The 23,755-nt window shown below is 42.4% G+C and overlaps 1 protein-coding gene across 1 annotated transcript in view; it reads left to right on the top strand.

Moving 5' to 3' along the window:
* The first annotated feature begins 7,936 nt into the window (after positions 1-7,936).
* Positions 7,937-23,755, top strand: part of LOC127585438 (protein KASH5-like) — a 76,697-nt gene continuing 60,878 nt past the window's right edge. The window contains exons 1-2 of the mRNA XM_052042865.1: positions 7,937-11,263; positions 19,769-19,914. Of these exons, the coding sequence (XP_051898825.1) occupies positions 19,848-19,914 (67 nt within the window). The 5' untranslated portion in view covers positions 7,937-11,263; positions 19,769-19,847. The remainder of the gene's footprint in view (positions 11,264-19,768; positions 19,915-23,755) is intronic.

Here is a 23,755-nt window from a genome sequence, read left to right as displayed (position 1 = left end):
TACAAGAGTTAGGATGTCATGTTACGATTATACAGAACGTTGGTTAGACTGCATAATATAGAAAAGATGCGATTAAGCTGGAGAGGGTGCAGAAAAGATTCACAAAGATATTGCCCGGACTGGAGGGCTTGACTTATAAGAAGAGATTGGATAGGCTGGGACTGTTTTCCCTGCAGCAAAGAAGGCTGAAGGGTGACTTTATGGAGGTTTATAAAATTACGATGGGCATAGATAAGGTAGATGGTCACAGTCTTTTCCCCAAGGTTGGGGACTCTAAAATGAGAGGGCATAGGTTTAAGGTGAGAGGGAAGAGAATGAAAGGGAATCAGAGGATCAAGTTTTTCACACAGAAATTCGTGGGTATATTAAACAAGCTGCCAGAGGAGGTGGTAGAGACAAGTACAATAAAATGTTTAAAAAACATTTGGACAGGTATATGGATAGGAAATCTTTAGAGGGATATGAGCCAGATGTAGTCAAATCACATTAGTTTAGGTCGGAATGTTTGTCAGCATGGATCAGTTGGGCAAAAGAGCCTGTTTCCATGCTACATAACTCTGTGTGTGTCTCTCACTTCACTTCTGCAATTCAGCTCTTTGGTTCATGTTTGGACCAAGGCTATGAAGGCTAAAGCCCAGTGGTCCTCGAGAAACCCAAAATGGGCTTCAGTGATCAGGTTACTGGAGATTAAGAGTCGCTAGACAACCCTGTCAATGACACTTGCCTTCACTTGACAATTGAATTAGGCGGTAACTGGCTGGATTAGATTTGTTTTTTGTAAACAAGACAAACCTGGGCAATTTTCCACATTACTGAGTAAGCACTGGAATAGTTACTGTAACGGAACAGTCTGGCTTGAGACATTTCTTCCAGATACCACTTGCTTTTCACTAGTTTGAATGATGCCCCTCTATACTACTGCGACTCACTCTAGAGGACTGCTCTAGACTTGTGTTTTCTCTTGTTTTATCATACTTTCTTCAAAGACTCAAAGGGACCTTGGAGTTCATGTATGTTTCCCTGACAGTGGAGTCACAGGTTCACAGGGTGGTGAAGAAAACTTTTAGTACACTGGCCTTCATCAGTCAGGGCATTGAGAATAGAAGTTGGGAGGTTATGTTGCAGTTGTACTAGATGTTGATGAGGCTGCACTTGGAGTATTGTGCACAGTTCTGGTCACCCTGCTGTAGGAAGGATGTTATTAAACTGAAAATAGTGCAGAAAAGTGCACTGAAAAGTGCAGAATAGTGCACTGCTATACAACCATCAAAGATGCCTTCCGAGCCACCCCTCATCCTCACTTTGGGAAATCAGACCACCAGGCTGTGCTCCTTCTCCCTACATACAAACAGAAACTGAAACGGGAGGATCCAGTACGGAGAGTCGTGCAGTGCTGGTCTGAGGAAGAAGATGAACTCCTACGTGACTGCTTTGAGACAGTGGACTGGTCCATGTTCAAAGACTCAGCTGCCAGCCTTGATGAGTATGCCACCACCATCACAGACTTTATCAGCAAGTGTGTGGAGGACTGTGTACCAAATAAGACAATACGGCTGTTCCTAAACAGGAAACCATGGATGAACCGGGAGATCCACTCCCAACTGAAGGAGGACTGCTGCACACAAATCTGGTGATCCTGATCTGTACAAGAAATCGAGGTATGACCTTCAGAAAGCTATCAGGGATGCCAAGAGGCAATACCGACTCAAAATAGAGTCCCTGACCAGCCGTCAGTTATGGCAGGGCTTACATGATGAAGATGGGCTACAAGACGAAGTCGGGCTACAAGACAAAGTCGGGCTGCATAGCTAACAACAGGGCATCGCTTAACACATGAACTTAACACATTCTATGCGCATTTTGAACAAAAGGGAAGTGGATTGTCACTATCCACCCTGACAGCCACCAACGCAGCTGAACCTGTGATCACAATGGAGGATGTAAGATCAGTCTTCTGGAGAGTGAACACGAGGAAAGCACATAGCCCAGATGGTGTCCCGGGCCGTGTGCTCAGATCTTGTGCTGATCAGCTGGCAGAAGTATTTGCAGACATGTTCAACCTCTCCCTGCTTCAATCTCAGGTTCCCCCCGTTTTAAGAAGACCACTATCATCCTGGTACCAAAGAAAAGCAAGATAACATGCCTCAATGACAGTGGCTCTGACATCCACCATCATGAAGTGCTTTGAGAGGTTGGTCATGGCTCGCATCAACTCCAGCCTACCAGACAACCTGGACCCATTGCAATTCACCTATCGCTGAAACAGGTCCACAGCGGATACCATCTCCCTGGCCCTTAGCTCAGCTGTGAAGCATCTGGACAGTAAAGACATCTATGTGAGACTATTATTTATTGACTACAGCTCTGCCTTCAATACAATAATGCCAAGCAAGCTTGTCACCAAACTCCGAGACCTAGGACTCAACACCTCCCTCTGTAACTGGATCCTTGACTTTCTAACAAACAGACTGCAATTAGTGAGGATAGGCAGCAATACCTCTGGCACGATTATTCTCTTTTTCAATCTTTTTATTAATTTTCAAATTAATACAGATTAACATCAATCATTATACATGTGATACAAAGATCTGGAAGACAATCATGACATATATAATCATAAAGAAAAAAAGTAATCTAGACCTCACGGTCTCTTAGTAAGCGAATATAATAAAAAAAATCAAAAAGGGAAAGAAAAATATTGTGTAATAAAAAAAAGAGAACCCACAAATCATAAAAATTATAAGTAATAAATCAAAACAAACTAAAAAAAATTTCAAAAGAGAAAAAAAAACTGGACTGATATTTCTCGGTGAACAAAGAGCAGTATTATGTCGTCAACTCCGCTCCTCGAAGTTCAAAGGTTATTGAAAAGGGATCTATATCATATGAAAATATTGAATAAATGGACTCCAAACTTACTCAAATTTAAGCGAAGAATCAACAGTGCCACTCCTAATTTTTTCTAAGTTTAAAAATGATATAGTTTGAGAAAACCATTGAAAAGTAGTGGGAGGTATTGGATCCTTCCATTTAAACAAAATGGATCGCTTGGCCATTAATGTAACAAAGGCAATCATACGGCAAGCAGAAGCAGATAAGTGGCCAGATTCCATCCTTGGTAGCCCAAAAATTGCAGTGAGAGGGTGAGGTTGTAAATCAATATTCAATACAGATGAAATAATGTTAAAAATGTCTTTCCAATATTTTTCCAAAAGAGGGCAGGACCAAAACATATGTGTCAGGGAAGCCACATCCGACTTACATCTGTCACATACAGGATTTATATGGTGATAAAAACGGGCTAGCTTATCCTTAGACATATTGGTCCTGTGAACTACCTTAAACCATATCAAAGAGTGTCTGGCACACATTGAAGATGTATTAACTAATTGAAGAATTTTCTTCTATGTCTCTGTAGGGAGAAGTATCTGGAGTTCTCTTTCCCTTTTATTCTTAATTTTATCAAGTATCTCTGGACGTATTTTCATAATTAGATCATAAATTATTGCTATCAAGCCCTTCTGATAGGGATTAAAACCTAAAATTTTTTCCATAATTTCAATTTTATATGGAGTCAGAAAAGAAGGTATAGTAACTCTTAACCAATTTCTAATCTGTAAATATTGAAAAAAGTGTGATCTAGGCAAACTGTATTTATTAGACAACTGCTCAAAAGATTAAAAAAACAGTTATCAATGAATAAATCATAGAAGCATGTTATTCCCTTCATTTCCCAAAAGAAAAAGCTAAGTCAATTCTGGACGGTTGAAAGAAAAAAATTAGATTGAATGGGACTTGACAAGTGTCATGAACCAGCAACAAAAGAAACACACTGAGCATGATTCAGTGTTAAAAACTATTTTATTAATTACTACTTATGATAATACGTAAAATAAAAGTAAAAATGTTAGTATGTTGGAATTCAAAAATGTTAAACCTCGAACGTTAACCCCAAAACTAAACTCGTCGTGTGTGTGTGTGACAAAGTCCCAAACTCCAAGTTCCGGAATGGTTCTTAAAGTTCAGTTCTGCAAGCCATAAGGTGAAACATGAGCAAGGGCTTCTTCAACAACCACCATTGTCTGAAGATAAGACGTAGATGTAGAAAAACATAGAGAGAGTAAATACGAAATCCAAATGTTCCATGATGGAACCCAAACGACACTCCAGTGTTTACTCGGTAGTGACTTCCTCACCCTGAAAAGCATCCGAATCGTGGTCGTCCACACACACAAATACCTGTTTCCTTTTACAGGTCAGCAACAAAGTGAACTCCACCGGATTACTTCCAACTTCCATACATGGATTTCAGTGGCAAACACAGTTATTGTTTCTCATCCATCGATAGAGAAAAAAAGCAGGCTGGTGTCTCTCTCCCTTCTCTCTCTCTCTCCTTCTTCTTCTGACCTCTTCAACAACGTCATTACGTCCTTCATCTTCTATTGACGTAAGCACGCCCCACACACACACACTCTCTATCTTAAAGGGACTTTTACTGAGTCCGTAACATAAGTTAAATTTATTCAATCTAAAAAATTTACGAAATTTAAACCATATTCCTATTGTATGTTTAACTATTGGGTTAGTCATATGTTTACTCAATTTAGTAAGTGCAAAAGGGAGTGAGGCTCCTAAAATAGAAACTAATTCATACTCAAGGTATACCCATTAGGGACATTGAATTACATCTAAATCTTGTGCCCAAAAAATGAAATATCTGATATTAATTACCCAGTAATATAATCTAAAGTTAGGCAAAGCCATGCCACCATCCTTTTCTAATTTTTGTAAATATTTCTTATTTAACCTTGGCTTTTTATTCTGCCATATATATGAAAGAATTTCAGAATCAATAGTGTCAAAAAAAGATTTCAGGACGAAAGTTGGAATCACCTGAAATAGATATAGAAATTTTGGTAAAATATTCATCTTAACCGCATTAATTCGGCCTATCAATGATAAAGATAATGGGTACCATTTAGTAAATAATAGTTTAACGTGATCAATTAAAGGTAACAAGTTATCTTTAAACAAGTCCTTGTGCTTCTTGGTAATTTTAACACCCAAATACATAAAACAGTCAGTTACTAATCTAAATGGTAATTGCCTATAAACTGGGGTTTGCATATTTAATGGAAAAAGTTCACTCTTATTAAGATTTAATCTATAACCAGAAAAAACACTAAACTGAGCAAGCAGTGATAATACTGCGGGGATAGATTCCTCCGGGTTAGAAATATAAAGTAAGAGGTCATCTGCATATAGATATATCTTATCTTACCCTGTCCACGAGTAATACCAAATACGTTAGAAGAATCCCGAATAGCAATTGCCAAGCAATGTCAAATAATAAAGGACTTAGAGGGCAACCCTGTCTAGTACCTCGAAAAAGCCTGAACAAAGGGGATCCCTGATTATTAGTAAGTATTGAAGCCATAGGTGTGTGATAAATCAATTTGATCACAGATATAAAATTGGGGCTAAAATTAAATTTCTCAAGTGTATTAAATAAATATTCCCATTTGACTCTGTCAAACGCCTTTTCAGCATCTAATGGAATCTGGAATTTTAGATGAGGGGGTATATATAATATTCAATAACCTCCTAATATTAAAATGCAAATAACGATTCTGAATAAATCCTGTCTGGTCATCAGAGATAATTTGTGGAAGAACCTTTTCCAATCTAAAGGCCAATATTTTGGAAAATATTTTGGAATTTACATTTAATAAAGAAATGAGTCTATAAGATGCACATTCAGTGGGATCTTTATCCTTTTTAAGAATTAAAGAGATAGTTGCTTAAAAGGATTGTGGTAATTTATCCACTGATAGGGCATCTTTAAAATTTTTTCCTAACCAGGGAGAAAGAAGATCAGAAAAGGATTTTAAAAATTCGACTGTATACCCATCAGGACTGGGTAGAAAAAATTACTTTCTTTATTTCTTCCTCCGAAATGGGTGCATCTAATATTGAACGTTCATTTAATGATAATTTCGGAGTCTTCAAATCCCTTAAAAATTCATGCATTAATGTAGGATCTTCAGGGGATTCTGATTGGTGTAAAGAAGTATAAAATTCTTGAAAAGATTTATTACTTTATTCATGGTCCACCGTGTACGAATTCTCGTTTACGAATTTTAATAATCTGACGTTTAGTTAAAACGGCTTTCAGTTGGTTGGCCAGCAATTTACTAGATTTGTCACCATGTATATAAAACTGACTTCTGGTTTTAAGTAATTGATTTTCAATTGGAGATATTAATAATAAACTGTGTTGTAATTGGAGTTCAGTTCTCTTTTTCTAGAGCTCCAAATTAGGGGCATCAGAGTTTTTTTTTAATTGATTTCTTTAATCTTATCAGCTAATATACCTATTTCATTATTGGTTCATTTTTTCAATGCAGCAGAATATGAAATAATTTGACCACGGATATAAACTTTAAAAGTATCCCATATTATTCCACTGGAAATTTCTTTAGTAAAATTAGTTAAAAAGAAAAATGAAATCTGTTCTTTAATAAAATGGACAAAGTCTAAATCTTGCAATAGAGAAGGATTGAATCGCCATTGTTTGACGCCAGAGGGTACATCTGCTAAGTTAATTGATAATTTCAATGGTGCCTGATCAGAATGGCAATTGCATCATATTTACAATCAATAATAAATGGAGCTAATCTAGCATCGGTAAAAAAAAATCAATCCTCGAGTAATTAAGATAAACATGAGAAAAAAATGAAAATTCTTTATCATATGGGTGTAGAAATCTCCAAACATCTAGAATTCTGGAATCAACTAAAAAGGAATTAATAAAGACAGCGGATTTGTTTGGAAGTGCAAGATTCGACACGGATCTATCCATCGGAGGGTTTAAACAGCAATTGAAATCTCCACCCATAATCAAAATATATTGGTTTAAATTAGGAAAAGGTGCAAATAAATGTTTAAAAAATTCAGGATGATCAATATTAGGTGCATAGACATTAACCATAACAATTTTTTTATTATGAAGTAAGCCAGTAATTAATAAAAATCTACCATTCGGGTCTGAAATTATTTTATGATGAACAAATGAGATTGAGGAGTCTATAAAAATAGAGACTCCTTTCACCTTTGTGAATTAGAATGAAACTGTTGACCCCTCCAAAATCTAAAAAAAAAGCATTGACTATCCTCTCTCCTAATATGAGTCTCCTGCACAAAAATAATCTGAGCATTCAGTCTATGAAAAACTTTAAAGATCTTTTTGCGCTTAATTGGATTATTTAAACCATTTGTATTCCAGGAAACAAAATTAATCATCTTATCCATTTTAATAAACTAAAAACATATGGTATGTAAAGGGTTAACCTTACTGTACAGGAGGCTCATTAACAGGAAGAGGAAAAAGACTTCAAAGAGGAGCCAGATATGACAAGAATTCAGACATATTTGCAGTTCATCAGTCCAGAAGAAAAAAACTAACCTAAAAATAGCCCCACCTCCCACCCACAAAAGCCCGAAAACTGGCCAATAGGCAACCAGAAAGCTACCCACTAATTTGAATAACCCCAGCTCTATTGGTGACAGGTCTCCAAATTGAAAAGAATGTAAACTACCATTTATAGCCTAAACAAGCTATTGAAAAACCCAAAGCAAATTTACCAAACTATAAACAAACGTTAAAAAATTTAAACAAAGCCAAAGGGTATTAACAGTCAATATTTAAAAAATACAGTTTTATAATTATTTCAAAAAGAAAAAAGTGATCAATCATTTTGTCGTTCTTAATTATTATTAAAACAGAGCACTAAAAATATTAAAATAAAAGAGAAAAAGGAAAAAAAGAGTCACTAAGTATGATAAGTGTCCATGTTCCAGAACCAAGCAAGAGAGCATTACAAAAGAGAAAGAAGTATCTCCAGAGTTAGGAAGGGTTCAGATCTGAAAATTAATTATTGCTTAATAGACCAAATAAGTATTAAATCAAGGAAGAACACATTTGAAACACTGAACTCGCTTGAAAAAGATTTAATCATGACCTAACAAAAGCTGGAACAGCAAAAACAGAGGATTATTGACTTAGAAAGCCGCAGTCGGAGAAGTAATGTAAGAATCATCGGTTTTCCAGAAAATGCTGAAACTGGCAAACCCACTGAATTTTCTTCTAAACATCTGATCGACGTGTTTGGCCCTGAAGTGTTTTCTGCTCAGCCTATTCTTGATCGTGCTCATCGAGCAACAAGACCAAAACCTCCGCCAGGGCACGATTATTCTCAACACTGGTGCCCCACAAGGCTGCGTCCTCAGCCCTCTACCCTACTCCCAATACACTCATGACTGTGTGCCCAGATTCTGCTCTAACTCCATCTACAAGTTTGCAGATGATACCACCATTATAGGCCGTATCTCAAACAGCGATGAGTCGGAGTACGGGAAGGAGATAGAGAACTTAGTGGAATGGTGTCATGACAACAACCTTTCCCTCAATGTCAACAAAAGAGCTGGTCATTGACTTCAGGAAAGGGGGCAGTGTACATGCACCTGTTTACATCAATGGTGCTGAGGTCAAGAGGGTTGACAGCTTCAAGTTCCTGGGAGTGAACATCACCAACAGCCTGTCCTGGTCAAATCATGTAGATGCCACGGCCAAGAAAGCTCACCAGTGCCTCTACTTCATCAGGAGGCTAAAGAAATTTGGTCTGTCCCCTTTGACTCTCACCAACTTTTACCAATGCACCATAGAAAGCATCCTATCTGGATGTATCACGGCTTGGTACAGCAACTGCTCTGCCCAGGACCGCAAGAAACGGCAGAGAGTTGTGGACACAGCCCAGCGCAACACAGACACCAGCCTCCCCTCCTTGGACTCTTGTCTTTACCTCTCGTTGTCTTGGTGAAGCAGCCAACATAATCAAAGACCCCACCCACTCAGGGCATTCTCTCTTCTCTCCTTATCCATCGGATAGAAGTTACAGGTGCCTGAGGGCACATACCACCAGACTTAAGGACAGCTTCTACCCCACTGTGATAAGACTATTGAACGGTTCCTTTATACAATGAGATGGACTATGACCTCATGATCTACCTTGTTGTGACCTTGCACCTTATTGCACTGCACTTTCTCTGTAGCTGTGACACTTTACTCTGTACTGTTACTGTTTTTACCTGTACTACATCAATGCACTTTGTACTAACTCAATGTAACTGCACTGTGTAATGAATTGACCTGTACGATCGGTTTGTAAGACAAGCTTTTCACTTTACCTCGGTACAAGTGACAATAATAAACCAATACCAAAAGATTTACAAGGATGTTGCTAGGACTCAAAAGGACTGAGTTATAAGGAGAGGTTGAACTTTTTTTTCCTTGGAATGTAGAAGACTGAGGCTTTTGAAATCATAAGGGGCATAGATAGGGTGAATGCACTCAGTCTTTTTCCCAGGGCTGGGAAATCAAGATCTATATATACATATATGTTTATATATAGACATAGACACACACACACACAGGGTGGTATGTATAGGGAATGAGCTGCCAGTGGAAGTGAGTGGGGCAGGTTCAGAAACAACTTTTAAAAGACAGTTGGACAGGTATAGGGACAGGAAAGGTTTAGAAAGGTCTGGGCCAAACATGGGCAAATGGGACTAGCTTGGAGGGGCATCTTGGTTGACATGGACCAGTTGGGCCAAAGGTCCTGTTTCCGTCTCCGAATACAACTCATCTCAATCATTCAAAGCTAAAGAATCCACATTTCTCTTCCCATGTTGCTCAAGTATGCAATTGTCCAGATAAATGACAATTTGGGCTTAATTGAAAGTCAAGGGACATATGAGCAACTTCTCCATTAGCCACTGCCCCAATACTGATGTACTAACTCAGTATTATTAATTTAATTTTTGCATTGCCTCTGTCACAGCAGCAAGGGAAATTTTTTTCTCTGTAATACATAATTAATATATTTGTACCCAGGATATGGCCATACTGGCATGGTTGCATTTTACTGCCCATGTGAAGTGCCCTGCGTCATTTGAGGTTCTTTGTACTGGAACTATTATCCTTTTAGTAATGTTCTCGTAATGGTATTTGGTAGAGAAACAACGAAATCTAAAATTATGATTGGATATGGCCGGGATTAAAACCTGAAAGTGTTCCAATGGTGTTACAGTTGACTATAAAGGAGAAATGGATACTAGTTCCAGTGGTTGTAAGGAATTGTTCCAGCAAATTATTGTAGTCTGGATGGTTCCAGCTTCTGAGGTGCAACTAAGTATGCATCCAACCATTCCTTACTTTGCCAATGAACTTTATAGCTGATGGAGAGGCTTTGGGTGATCCCTGGTGAGCCTTTCATTGCCCAGGATTTCAAAGTATATGCAGTAGATAAACAGAATAGTTCATGATTTGCAATCAACATATCCGTTTTCCGGCTCCTCCCTTACCGGTTTTCAAATGGATGGTCCAGTTTTAACTTGTAGTTGACCCTTCCCCTCAGCTGTGGGTGCGGTGGCCAGGCTCAGGTGCTTGGCACTCACTGCTTGCTGGGCTGGAGGTGGAGGCAGAAACCCTAAACAGACTCAAACAGGACACGATGTGCAGGATGGGATTAGGTTGGGGATCACTTTATCCACCAGCAACAACCGCCTTCTGTCGGTAAATCTTCCACCAGGGTGAGCGCGGCTTCAGTCACTGCAAGTTGCATGGAGCCCAGCAGTGGAATTTTCTGTACCGTCACCTGGATCCAGCTGTTCAAATAATAAAGCGGATTGCTCTTCTCCGGGACCCTGCCGCGCTGCCCCATCCAGCTCCCCATCCAGCAGAATGGAGCCGGGAGCGGCTGTCCTCCTGTCAGTGCCGCTAAGATTAGCTATCACTCGGTCATTTTTTTCCGGCTCCCTGGAGCAAGGCTATAATGGTTTCACTATCGGAGCAGCACCTGCCGCTCCGAGTGGCTGGACCCAGTGCGCTCCCCGATACCGCCGGACAGCGACCGAAGGCGAGGCCCAAACCCGAGCCCGGCGCCGCCTCACCACCCGGCACCGCCGATACCTCCCGCCCACACACACCTTGTACACTGATTGGGTCGTCGCACAGTTAGGTAGCTTCTGATAGGCTGTACAAGCTGTCAGTCTCTGCTGTGCGCGCTTGAGGTTGGCGCGCTTTTTGCGGCGAAGTTTCTGGAAGCGGGAGTTGCGGTCGTGACGGTTGGTGGGGGGGGAGGTGGCCAACCGCCTCCGGACGGGTGGCACCTCGTCTTATCCAGCGGTGCGCCGAGCTCCACAGGTTAGTTTATGCGGTATTGCCGAAGGCTGGCCACAAGGCATAGGAGCAGAATCAGGCCATTCGGTCATGGCTGATTTAGTTTTCTTCCTCAACCCCATTCTCCTGCCTTCTCCCTGTAACCTTTGACGCCCTTACTAATCAATAACCGACCAACCTCCGCTTTAAATACACGCAGAGACTTGGTCCCCATAGCCACCCCTCTGGCTGAAGAAATTCCTCCTCATCTCAGTTCTAAAGGGACGTCCTTCTATTCTGAGGCTGTGCCGTCTGGTCCCAGACGCTCCCACTTCTGGAAGCATCCTCTCCACGTCCACTCTATCCAGGCCTTTCACTGTTCGGTAGGTTTCAATGAGATCCCCCCCTTATCCTTCTAAACTTCAGCGAGTACAGGCCCAGAACCATAAAACGGTCTTCATATGTTAACCCTTTCATTCCTGGGATCATTCTTGTAAACCTCCTGTGGACCCTCTCCAGTGCCAGCACATCCTTCCTTAGAAATGGGGCCCAAAACTGCTCACAATGCTCCAAATATGGTCTGACCAATGCCTCACAAAGCCTCAGCATTACTTTGTTGCTTTTATATTCTAATCCTTGTGAAATTAATGTTAACATTGCACTTGCCTTCCTTACTACCGACTCAACCTGCAAATTAACCTTTAGGGAATCCTGCACTGGGACTCCCAAGTCCCTTTGCACCTCCGAGTTCTAAATTCACTCCCCATTTAGAAAATAGTCTACACTTTTATTCCTCCTACCAAAGTGCATGACCATACACTTCCCTACGCCACTTTGCCCATTCTCCCAGCCTGTCCAAGTCTTCCTGCAGACTCCCTGCTTCCTCAACACTACCTGTCCCAACACCTATCTTTGTATCATCCACAAATTTGGCCACAAAGCCCTCCATTCTGTCGTCCAGATCATTAACATATAAACGTGAAAAGTAGTGGACCCAAAACTGACCCCTGCGGAACATTGGCAGCCAACCAGAAAAGGCCTCTTTATTTCCATTCTGCCTTCTTCCAGTCAGCCAATCTTCTATCCATACTAGTACCTTTCCTGTAATACCATGGGCTCCTATCTTGTTTAGCAGCCTCATGTGTGGCACCTTGTCAAAGGCATTCTGAAAATCCAAGTAAGCAACATCCACTGACTCCTTTGTCTATCCTGCCTGTTACTTCCTTAAAGAATTCCAACAGATTTGTCAGGCAAGATCTCCCCTTAAGGAAACCATGCTGACTTTAGCCTATTTTATCAAGAGCTTCCAAGTACCCTGCAACCTCATCCTTAATAATGGACTCTAACATCTTACCAACCACTGAAGTCAGGCTTGTCTTTTTTCTCCCTCCCAATAATTTCTTGTCTTTTTTCTATGTCCCTTCTTAAAGAGTGGAGTGACATTTATGATTTTCCAGTCCTCTGGAACCATTCCTGACTCAGCCACGGTTGCCTCATCATCCCTTTCGAAATCTTCTTTTGGATGAACTGATCCTGCATCTTCCAAATTACTCCCAGAAACTCCCGCCTTTGCTGCTTTACTGCCATCCCTGCTAGGGTCCCCTTTCAATGAGCTTCGGCCAGCTCCTCTCTCATGCTTCTGAAGTTAGCTTTACTCAACTGTAATACCGATACATCCGATTTTAGCTTCTGCCTCTCAAACTGCAGCATGAATTATGATCACTGCCTCCCAAGGGTTCTATTACCTTACGTTCCCTAATCAAATCTGGTTCATTGCAGAACACCAAATCCAGAATTGCCTCTTCCCTTGTGGGCTCAACCACAAGCTGCTTTAAAAAGTCATCTCGCAGGTATTACACAAATTACTTCTCTTGGAATCCAGTACCAACCTGATTTTCCCAATCTACCTACATATTGAAATCCCCCATGACCACTGTAACATTGTCCTTTTTACATGCCTTTTATATCTCCTGTTGTAATTTGTACCTTGCATCCTCGCTACTTTTCAGAGGAGGATGGGAGCAAGGAGGGGGAGGGGTGGGGGTGGAGACAGGCTGGAATCCAAGGTGTGGAGCCTGGCAGCTGAAGGTGGAGAGTGAGTGGTCCGGAAGGAGAGGGAGAATACTGCAGAGTATGGAGGCAGAGGCTTTGGCTCCAACCTGAATCCCTACCCCTGCACCAGCTCCTCAGCCACACATCCATCTGTTCTATCTTTCTATTCCTGTCCTCACTAGCACTTGACACCAGGAGGAACCCAGAAATCACTACCTTTGAGGTCCTGCTTTTCAGCCTCTTGCCTAACTCCCTATACTCACTGCGCAGGACCTCATCCCCCTTCCTACCCATGTCATTGGTGCCAATGTGCACCATGACCTCTGGCTGCTCACCCTCCCCCTTGAGAAGGTTCTACAGCTGCTCGGACACTTCCTCAGCCCTGGCACCCAGGAGGCAACACACCATCCTGGCGTCTCTTATGTGGCCACAGAATCTCCTATCTGTCCCCCTAGCTATCAGGACTCCTATCACTATTTCTCGGTTTGGTTTTACCCTTCCCTGCTGAGCCTCAGAGCTGGTCACGGTGTCACTGACCTGGCTGCTGCTGCACCCTGATAGGTATTCCCCCCCATCCCAAAAGTATGCAGGAGGGCTATGCTGAGGGGAATGGCCACAGAAGAATTCTCTATATGCTTGCTTGCTCTACCTTTTCTGATGGTCACCCAATTATCTGCTGCCTGCACCATGACCACCTCGCTAAAACTTTTGTCAGTGTTGATCTCTGCAGCCCAGACGATTAAAATGATGTAAAAAGGTGGGTGGCAGGGAGAGAGAGAGGAGTATTAATCGGGGACTTCTTTTACCTCCAGAAAAAAAAACAACCTTTAAAAAGCTCTGGCCTCCCCTCTGCTGCTCTGGCTGCTGCAACTGGCTGCTGTTAGGATAAATTTGTTAAGGATAAATTAGGATAAATTTGTTAAGATGCACCTAACAAATTCTGCCCCATCTAAACCTCTTGCACTAAGGAGATCCCTGTCTAAATTGGGGAAGTTGAAGTCACCAACGACAACAACCTTGTTGATTTTTTACACCTTTCCCTAATCTGCCTGCATGTCCATTCCTCATTGTCCCTGTGGCTTTTGGGGCTCTGTAGTATGATTCTATTAGAGTGATTGTACTTATCTTATTTTTGAGTTCTACCCATATGGACTCAGTGGATAAATCCATATGGGTAGAACTCATGAGGGAACATCATGTCCCCTCTGAATGCAGCTGTGATATTGTCCCTGATTAACAGTGCAACCTCTCTCTCTCCCTGCCACCCCCACCTTTTTACATCGAAATCTTGGAACATTAAGCATCCAGTCCTGTCCCTTTCTCTCAACCAAGCCATATCATTGTTCCCTGCATTGTTCCATGCTCTTAAGTTCATCACCCTTACCCTGAATACACCGAGCATTAAACATGCTTCAGCCCATCTGTTACCTTGCTCCTGCCTGTCCTTCCTTACAGATTTACTGCTCATGACATCTACCGTCCTCTCAATCTCTCAACTTTCTGACCTGGTGCTCTGGTTCCCACCCTCCCTGCCAAACCTCTGCCATAACCTTTAAAATTGTCATGGACAGGGACAGGTGCAGAGAGGACAAGAGGTTTTTCAATTGGGGAAGGGCTAACTACGAGGCTATAAGGAGAGAACTTGGGAGTGTAAATTGGGATGTCCTTTTTGAAGGAAAATGTACCATGGAGATGTGGTCGATGTTCAGGGATCTTATGCAGGATGTTAGGGATAAATACGTCCTGGTGAGGCAGAGAAGGAATGGCAGGGTGAAGGAACCGTGGGTGACGAGAGAGGTGGAACGACTTGTTAGGGAGAAGAAGGTAGCATACGTGAGGTATAAACAGCAAGGTTCAGACAGGGCCCGTGAGGAATATAGGGTAGCAAGGAAGGAACTTAAGAAAGGGCTGAGGAGAGCTAGAAGGGGACATGAAAAGGCTTTGGCTAGTAGGGTTAAGGAAAATCCCAAGGCCTTTTTCAAGTACGTGAAGGGTAGGAGGATGGCTAGGGTGAAGGTAGGTCCGATTAAGGACAAAGGTGGGAGAATTTGCCTGGAGGCGGCGGAAGTGGGAGAAGTTCTCAATGAGTACTTCTCTTCAGTATTCACCAGGGAGAGGGGTCTTGATGATGCGGAAGGGAGTGCTGGTAGGGGTAATGTTCTTGAGGTTGTTGATATCAAGAGGGAGGATGTGTTGAAGTTGTTAAATAATATTAAGACATAAATCTCCGGGGCCTGACGGGATTTTCCCCAGGCTGCTTCGAGAGGCTAGGGAGGAGATTGCTGAACCACTGGTAAGGATCTTTGAGTCCTCGTTGTCTACGGGGGTGGTGCCAGAGGATTGGAGGGTTGCGAATGTGGTCCCCTTGTTCAAAAAAGGTAATAGGGATAGGCCAGGAAATTATAGACCGGTGAGTCTCACATCTGTGGTGGGTAAGCTGTTAGAAAGGATTCTAAGGGATAGGATTTATGAACACCTTGAGAATCATGGACTGATTAGGGACAGCCAGCATGGCTTTGTGAAGGGAAGCTCTTGCCTCTCAAGCCTGATAGAGTTCTTTGAGGAGGTGACGAGGAAGATTGATGAGGGCAGTGCGGTGGATGTGGTTTACATGGATTTTAGTAAGGCGTTTGATAAGTTTCCTCATGGTAGGCTTCTTCAGAAGGTCAGAGGCCAAGGGATCCAAGGAAGCTTGGCTGTGTGGATTAGGAATTGGCTTGCATGTAGAAAGCAGAGGGTTGTGGTGGAAGGAGTGCCCTTGGATTGGAAGGCAGTGACTAGTGGTGTCCCGCAGGGATCAGTTGTGGGACCTCTACTTTTTGTGATATTTATAGATGACTTCGATGAGGGGGTGGAGGGCTGGGTTAGTAAGTTTGCAGACGACACTAAGATAGGCAGTGTTGTGGATAGTGTGGAGGGCTGTCAGAGCTTACAGAGGGATATTGATAGGATGCAGAGCTGGGCTGACAAGTGGCAGATGGAGTTCAATCCGGAGAAGTGTGAGGTGGTACACTTTGGAAGGACAAACTCCAGGGCAGGGTACTTGGCAGTGTGGAGGAGCAGAGGGATCTGGGGGTTCATATTCACAGTTCATTGAAAGTTGCCTCACAGGTGGAAAGAGTTAAGAAGGCCAATGGGATGTTGGCTTTCATAAGTTGCGGGATTGAGTTTAAGAACTGCGAGGTGATGATGCAGCTTTACAAAGCTCTAGTTAGGCCACACTTAGAGTACTGTGTTCAGTTCTGGTCGCCTCATTATAGGAAGGATGTGGAGGCATTGGAGAGGGTGCAGAGGAGATTTACCAGGATGCTGCCTGGATTGGAGAGTATTGAATATGAGGAGAGGCTTAAGGTGCTAGGGCTTTATTCACTGGAAAGGAGGAGGATGAGAGGAGACATGATAGAGGTATATAAAATATTGAGAGGAATAGATAGAGTAGACAGTCAGCGCCTCCTTCCCAGGGCACCAGTGCTCAAGACAAGAGGTCATGGCTTGAAGGTTATGGGTGGGAGGTTCAGGGGAGATGTCAGAGGGAGGTTTTTCACCCAGAGAGTGATTGGTGCATGGAATGCACTGCCTGGGGTGGTGGTGGAGGCAGATACATTGAACAGGTTCAAGAGCCTGTTGGATAGGCATATGGAGGAATGTGAGATAGAGGGATATGCAGGAGGAAGGGGTTAGGCAGTGTGAGGGTGGTCTGATGGACGGCACAACATGGTGGGCCGAAGGGCCTGTTTTGTGCTGTATGGTTCTATGGTTCTGCATAAACCACAAACCAGGTACAGACCATGTGCAGGCAGATAGGATTAGTTTGGATTAGAATCATGGTTGGTATGGACATTATGGGCCAAAGGGTCTGTTCCAGTGCTGTACCTTTGTATGTTTATGCTGCTGAGGAAATGCACCAGATGTGACCTCCTTATTACCATCTCAGGTTTCTACTTGCTAAACTACAACAGGATAGCTTAGTTGCACTTACTTCCAAGCATCAGCATCTCTGATAGTCTAAAGAGATGTAAGTTGTAATTGTAATGAGGTCCAGGAAAAGGGCAGAATATTGGATTGACCACAGGCTCAAGATGTCCAAGAATGATTGTCCTGATGACCACAAAGCAAAAAACACACAAAAATTCATTGTTGCCGAAGTACAGCAGTAAATTGAGAATGTCATTTGCTAAGAAATCACATAACCTAATGACAATTGATACCAGCTCCAATAACATTGTCATTCTTCGGAGGCATTATACTTGACTGCATGTTGTACCTCTGTCTTTCTTCATGTGTACATCAAAATTGGTTTGACAAAAATGATCTGCGGGGGACTGAGTAAGAAGCATCATCTGCACAAAGCCTGTTAAGAATATAACACTTAACATTAAAGTAAGCAGCCTACAACAGTATCAAAAGGATTATCAAAGTCAGAGCTGCAAAATATGTGGCTCAGTGACAAGACAGTGAGATTATCTGGTCAGGCAGGAATAATATGAAGAACTTCTTGGGACCTCTGAAGAAAACCTAGGTGGTCAGGAACATTCCCAATGCTGAATGGTCATGATGCCACATTACTCATTGAAAATGGAAAAAGATAGTATAAAGGTAGGTCAAATACATCAACCTGCTCAAGCTAAACGTTGAATAAGGAAGGAGGCAATTGATCATCTGGTTCAGACAGATATCATCATAGCTCTGATTGATTATTTTCAGTTTCAATCTGTTCTCAAATGACAAAGTACCTGTAGCTGTATTGAAGTCTACAATGCTGGAGGCTCGCATGTAGCTTTGTAACTGTCTGAACTGTTCCAGGAAACATGGGCTCAAGGAAGTACACAACCTTCAGGATGCATCTATCATTCACTTGGAAAGATGTGCAACAATCATTGGAACTCAATTCAGTTTGTAGTACTGAAAATATACTGAACAAGTACTCTGATCCAACAATCATTGTGGCTTCAGGAAAGGATGCAGGACCATAAACTAAGCATGGTTGTCTTTGAATATGAAGGATAAACAATGTGAGTGACTCGCCACTCCCTAACTAATTCCCTAATGCCATCAAACGAGTGTTTGATGGAATACTGTTATTGACTGGATGAGTGGAGGTTTATGGCATTCAATTTTTTCACCATTCAGAACAAAACTTGATCAACATTCTATACACCAACCTGAGCATTTGTTTCCTTCTCCATTGTTTTTATAGAGCTGTTATGTATATTATTTCCAAAAGGCACTGCAGCAACTCTCCGAAGCAGCTCTGCAATACTGACCAAACCTGTGACCTTCACCATGTAGCAAGAGGACATATGCAAGCTCTCTTCCAAACACACAATATCCTGAGTTTGAAATATAACTTTTTTGGATCTATGTCCTGGAATTGTCTATAATGTCTATAATTGTCTATGTCAGATAGGGAGTACCTTCACCATGCAGACTGCAGTGGTTCAAGAAGGTGATTTGCTACCTTCCCAAAGTCAGTTAGACTTGGGCAACAAGTGGTGACCATGCCAGTAAATCCTGCACTCTTTGGAAGTTGGAGATGGGAAAGTAAAATGCAGTCTGAATTCTGAAAGTGATTCAAAGAAGTGTGTGAATTACACTTGATAATTACCATTAACAGTGATGCATGACGGCAACTGATCCTTCTATGTTTTGTTTTTTGTGCATCTCCGCTTCTTCCAGGTGAACACTAAAAGTGTGGGAGAGTTGTGTTCCCCATGCAAAAGGTGGTTCAACTTGAACCTCATTATATCATCACTAAAGGGTCCTGGTATATGTTTTGAAGGGTGCTCACAACACAGTTTATAAGAAAAACCAGAAAATGGACCACAAACTATAGCAAAAGCCCTCTTGTGTATAGTGGGTACTGTGATATTGCATGTACTTGCGTGCATTTTAATTTTTTGAAAAATTCACAGTGCCAGAAGATTGGCTTGCGGTTATACCAGCTAAACTATAGTTTTGAATTGTAATTGTCACTTTAAGGTACACAATTTAAATGTGTGTCTTGTTTGATACCAACCTAACTCTATGTTAGTCCCAGTGGCATTATAGTTATGTATCTAAGAGTTAATTCTGTGAGTTAAATTTGACTGTATATCGAGGCTGATGTTGATCCTGGCTATACAGCACAAATCATTTGATAGTGATCAAGGTCAGAAACACTGGATTATTTGTTCCTCCCCAATCCAGGAAGGTTAAAATGTGTTATTGTGCCTCTAATTTCATCCCTAATCAGTTAATGCGGGAGTAAATTTGACCTTTCTGATCTGTGCAACATCAAATTTATTTCCTATGTATTTAACACATCTGATTACAAACTGCATGGGAAAAGGAAAAAAATGAGGAAATAGAGGCTTAATTCTGTACACAAATTTAATTCATTATCTTGCTTATTTCTTTTCTTTCTATCTCAATTTATTCAGCTTTAAATTAATATGCTAGATTGTTGATGGAGCAAGGAAAAGGAAAACACAATCTTAAGAGGAGCTGTTCTTTTGACAGCTTTTTCCAGTACAGATGGACAGATGACAAGCAATGTAGTGGATCAAATGTTAGATGGCGTTGCAGCATTGACAGTTTGATGTGCAATAGAGAGCAACGTGCTGCAGTAAGGAAGACTTTACCAATCCCACCAATGGACACAAGTGGTAAGTTTTCAAGCAGGTAATTATATTGTGAAATAATAGGGTTGTTTCCTTTGGAGCAGCAGCGACTGAGGGGAGAGCTGATAGAAATTTGTTAAATTATGAAGGAATAAGTAAAGTAGACAGCCAGTATCTTTTTCCCAGGTTTGAAATATCTAATACTAGAGGGCATGCATCGAAGGTGAGAGGGGGAAAGTTCAAAGAAGATGTGCAGGGCAAGTTTTATTTTACACAGGGTGGGTGACGCCTGTAGTGCACCACCAGGCGTGGTGGTGGAGGCAAATATGATAGGAGTTTAAGGGGCTCTGAGATAGGCATATGGATATGCAAAGAAGAAGGATATGGCAGGCAGAAGGGATTAGGTGTCATTAGCTTAATTAGTTTAGCACAACATCATGGGCAGAAGGGCCTGTTCCTGTACTGTTCTGTTCTATGAAATGCCACATGTATCGGCATCCATTTTCACGTTCAACACTAAAACAGAAAATACATATCAGCTCCACTTCTCTCCCCAACTGCTGTTTTAAGCCAAGGACATCACAGCGGCATGTTAGTGGAGATGCCTCATAGCTCCGGAGACACATCTGGTGCTCTCTGTGTGGAGTTTGTATATTCTCCTGTGGTTATGTGGGTTTCCTCCAGGTGCTCTGGTTTCCTCCCACAAGTGAGTGGTAGAATCTAGGGAAAATTGATTTCAAAGAGAATTTCAAAGATAAGATTTCAAAGGAAGTATTTTTGTTGCTGGAAATCTGAAATAAATACAGAAAAGAGAATCTTGTAATCTGGGTTCTGTGTGACAAGAGGGATGAGAGGGCATCTCATAACTGAACTTGATAGAGCATTTCAAAATTGAGAGGGGTAGATAGCAAGAAACTTTTCTCTATGGCAGAGATGTTTAAGACCAGAAGGCATAGGGTTACAGTGAGGAGTAAGAAGGGGGTGGTTGTAATCTGGAATGCACTGCCTGAGAAGGTGGGTGAAGGCAGGTACTCTTGCAACACATAAGAAGCACCTGAATCACCAAGGTATTGTGGTCTGAGGATCAAGTGCTGTTAAGTGGGTTATTACAAGGAGGGACCTGATTGTCACCGTGGACATGTGTGGCAAGATTCTGCTCTAGCTCCTTCTACAAGTTCACAGATGACACCACCATAGTGAGCCAGATCTAAATAGCAAGACAAGAGTACAGGAAGAAGACAGAGTCTAGAGGCATAGTATTAGGACAACCTTTCCCTCACTGTCAGCAAAACAAAAGCTGGTCATTGACTTCAGGAAGCATGGCAGAGCACATGCCCCTATATGTCAATGGTGTCAAGATGGAGATGGTTGAGAGCTTCAAGTTCCTAGGTGTAAATATTGCCAATAGCTTGTCCTGGTCCAATCACATAGACATTATGGCCAAGAAAGCACACCAGCCCCTCCACTTCCTCAGAAGACAAAGGAAGTTCTGTATGTCCGCATTGAACCTCACTGGTTTCCATAGATGCCTATCTGAATGCATCATAGCTTGGTATGGCAACTGCTCTGCCCAAGACCACAAGAAATTGCAGAGAGTTGTGGGCACAGCCCAGTCTATCACAAAAACCAGCCTCCCCTCCATTGACTGTCTACACTTCCTACTGCCTCAGGAAAGCAGCTAAAGCCTCAGGAAAGACCCCTCCACCCTGGTCATGCTCTCTTCTCCCCCCTTCCATTAAATAGAAGATACAAAAACTTGGAAACACACACCAGTCTCAAAGACGGCTTCTATCCCGCTGTTTGAATGGACCTCTTGTATGATAAAGATGACCTCTTAATATTCCTTGTCATTGCCTTTGCACCTTATTCGTCAACCTGCACTGTAACTAATACTATATTCTGCAATGTTATTGTGTTTCCCTTTATACTACTTCAGAGTACTTGTGTTTAGAATGATCTCTGTGGATGGCATACAAAACAGTTTGTCACTAACTTCTAGTGCAGTTTCAAGCCAGGAGGCAATGCCGAGCAGTGAAGCAGTAGGAAAGTTTAGGAGAGCACCATGAGTGTAGTGGACTTGTGTAGTTTCAAGCCAGGAGGCAGAGCAGAGCCATAGTGTAGCGGCAACTTGAGTATAAGTGCTGGAGCTTTGGCTCAAGAGGCTTTGGCAAGGAGGCTGAGCAGAGAGCATGTAAGAGCAGATAAAATTAGGGGTAAAATGACTTTTCTGATTAGTATAGCTGGGATGACATTTATGGCAGTGGTATGTTCCTCCTGCAGGATGTGAAATCAGAGAGACTTCCACTGTTCTTGATGACTTCACCTGTGGGAAGTGTACCCAACAGCAGCTCCTGACTGGCCATGTTAAGGAACTGGAGCTGGAATTGAATGTACTTGGGATCATCTGGGATGCTGAGAGCATCATAGATGAGAGTTTTACTAGGTGTGGGCAGCAGGAAGTTGGGTGACCACCAGGAAAGGTGAAAGGAATAGGCAAACTGTGCAGGGTTCCTTTGTGGCTATTCCCCTTAGCAACAGGTATCCTTTGGGTACTAGATGAAATATGATGATGCTGGAAGAACTCAGCAGGCCAGAGGATGCATCCATCATTCACTTGGAAAGATGTGCAACAATCATTGGAGTTCAATTCGGTTTTCTAGTGCTGAAAATATACTGAACAAGTACTCTGACCCAACAATCATTGTGGCTTCAGGAAAGGATGCAGGACCAAGAAGAGAAGAAGCATGATGGGGGGGCGGGTGGTGGGGGGTGGCTGGGAATTACCTAAAATGGGAGAATTCAATATACATGCAGTGTAGGAAAAGGGGAAGCCAAAGATTGGCACCAAAGACATTTGTAGAAAGTGGCCTGCTGCGCAGTGAAGCCGAATTCAGTTCTGAAGAAGGGTCCTGACCCGAAACATTGACTGCCTGCTTTTCTCTACTGATGCTGCCTGGCCTGCTGAGTTCCTCCAGCATCATCGTGTTTCATCTAGATTCCAGCATCTGCAGTCCTTTTGTTTCTCTATGCTTTGGTCACTACTGGGGTGGGGGGGCTGATGATCTATCAGGGCACAACAACAACAGCCAGGTCAGTAACAATGTGACTGGCTCTGAGACTCAGTAGGGAAGGGAGGAGTCAGGTAGGTCAATAGTGACAGGAGACTTGATAGTTATGGGGACACACAGGAGATTATTCAGTGGCCACAAAAGCAGCACCAGGATGATGAGCAGCTGCAGAACATTCTCAAGGGCGAGGGTAGCAGCCAGAGGGTGTGGCATCAAAGACGTTTGTAGAAAGAGAGCTGCTGTGCAGTGAGTACAGGGAGTTAGGAAAGAGGCTGAAAGGCAGGATCCCAAAGGTATTACTCCCAGTGCCACATGCTAGTGAGGACAGGAATAGAAAGATAGAGCTGATGAATGTGTGGCTGAGGAGCTGATACAGGGGGCAGAGTTTCAGGTTCGTGGATCATTGGAACAACTTCTAGGGCAGGGGTGACCTGCACAAGGGGGATGGGTTGCATCTTAACTGGAGAGGAGCCAATATTCTGGTGTGGAGGTTTGCTCATTTAAACTAGTTTGGCAGGGGATGGGAACCAGAGCACCAGATCAGAAAGTGGAGGGATTCAGGGGAATGTAGATGTCATGACAGGTAAGTCTGTAGGGAAGTAGCAGGTGATATACATGATAGGATGGAAGGGTTGAAGTGTGTCTGTTTTAATACCAGGAGTATTAAGGGTGATGAACTTACAGCATGGATCAGTACATGGAACTATGATGTTGTGGGCATTAGAGACTTGATTGAGGAGGACAGGACTGGATGCTTAATATTCCAGGGTTTCAATGTTTTCATAGAACAGTACAGCACAACACAGGCCCTTCGGGCC

This window comes from Pristis pectinata, chromosome 33 (assembly GCF_009764475.1).
Source record: "Pristis pectinata isolate sPriPec2 chromosome 33, sPriPec2.1.pri, whole genome shotgun sequence".
NCBI classification, from domain to species: Eukaryota; Metazoa; Chordata; class Chondrichthyes; order Rhinopristiformes; family Pristidae; genus Pristis; species Pristis pectinata.
Note: the sequence above shows the minus strand (reverse complement) of the source record. Positions and strands in the feature narration are given on the sequence as shown.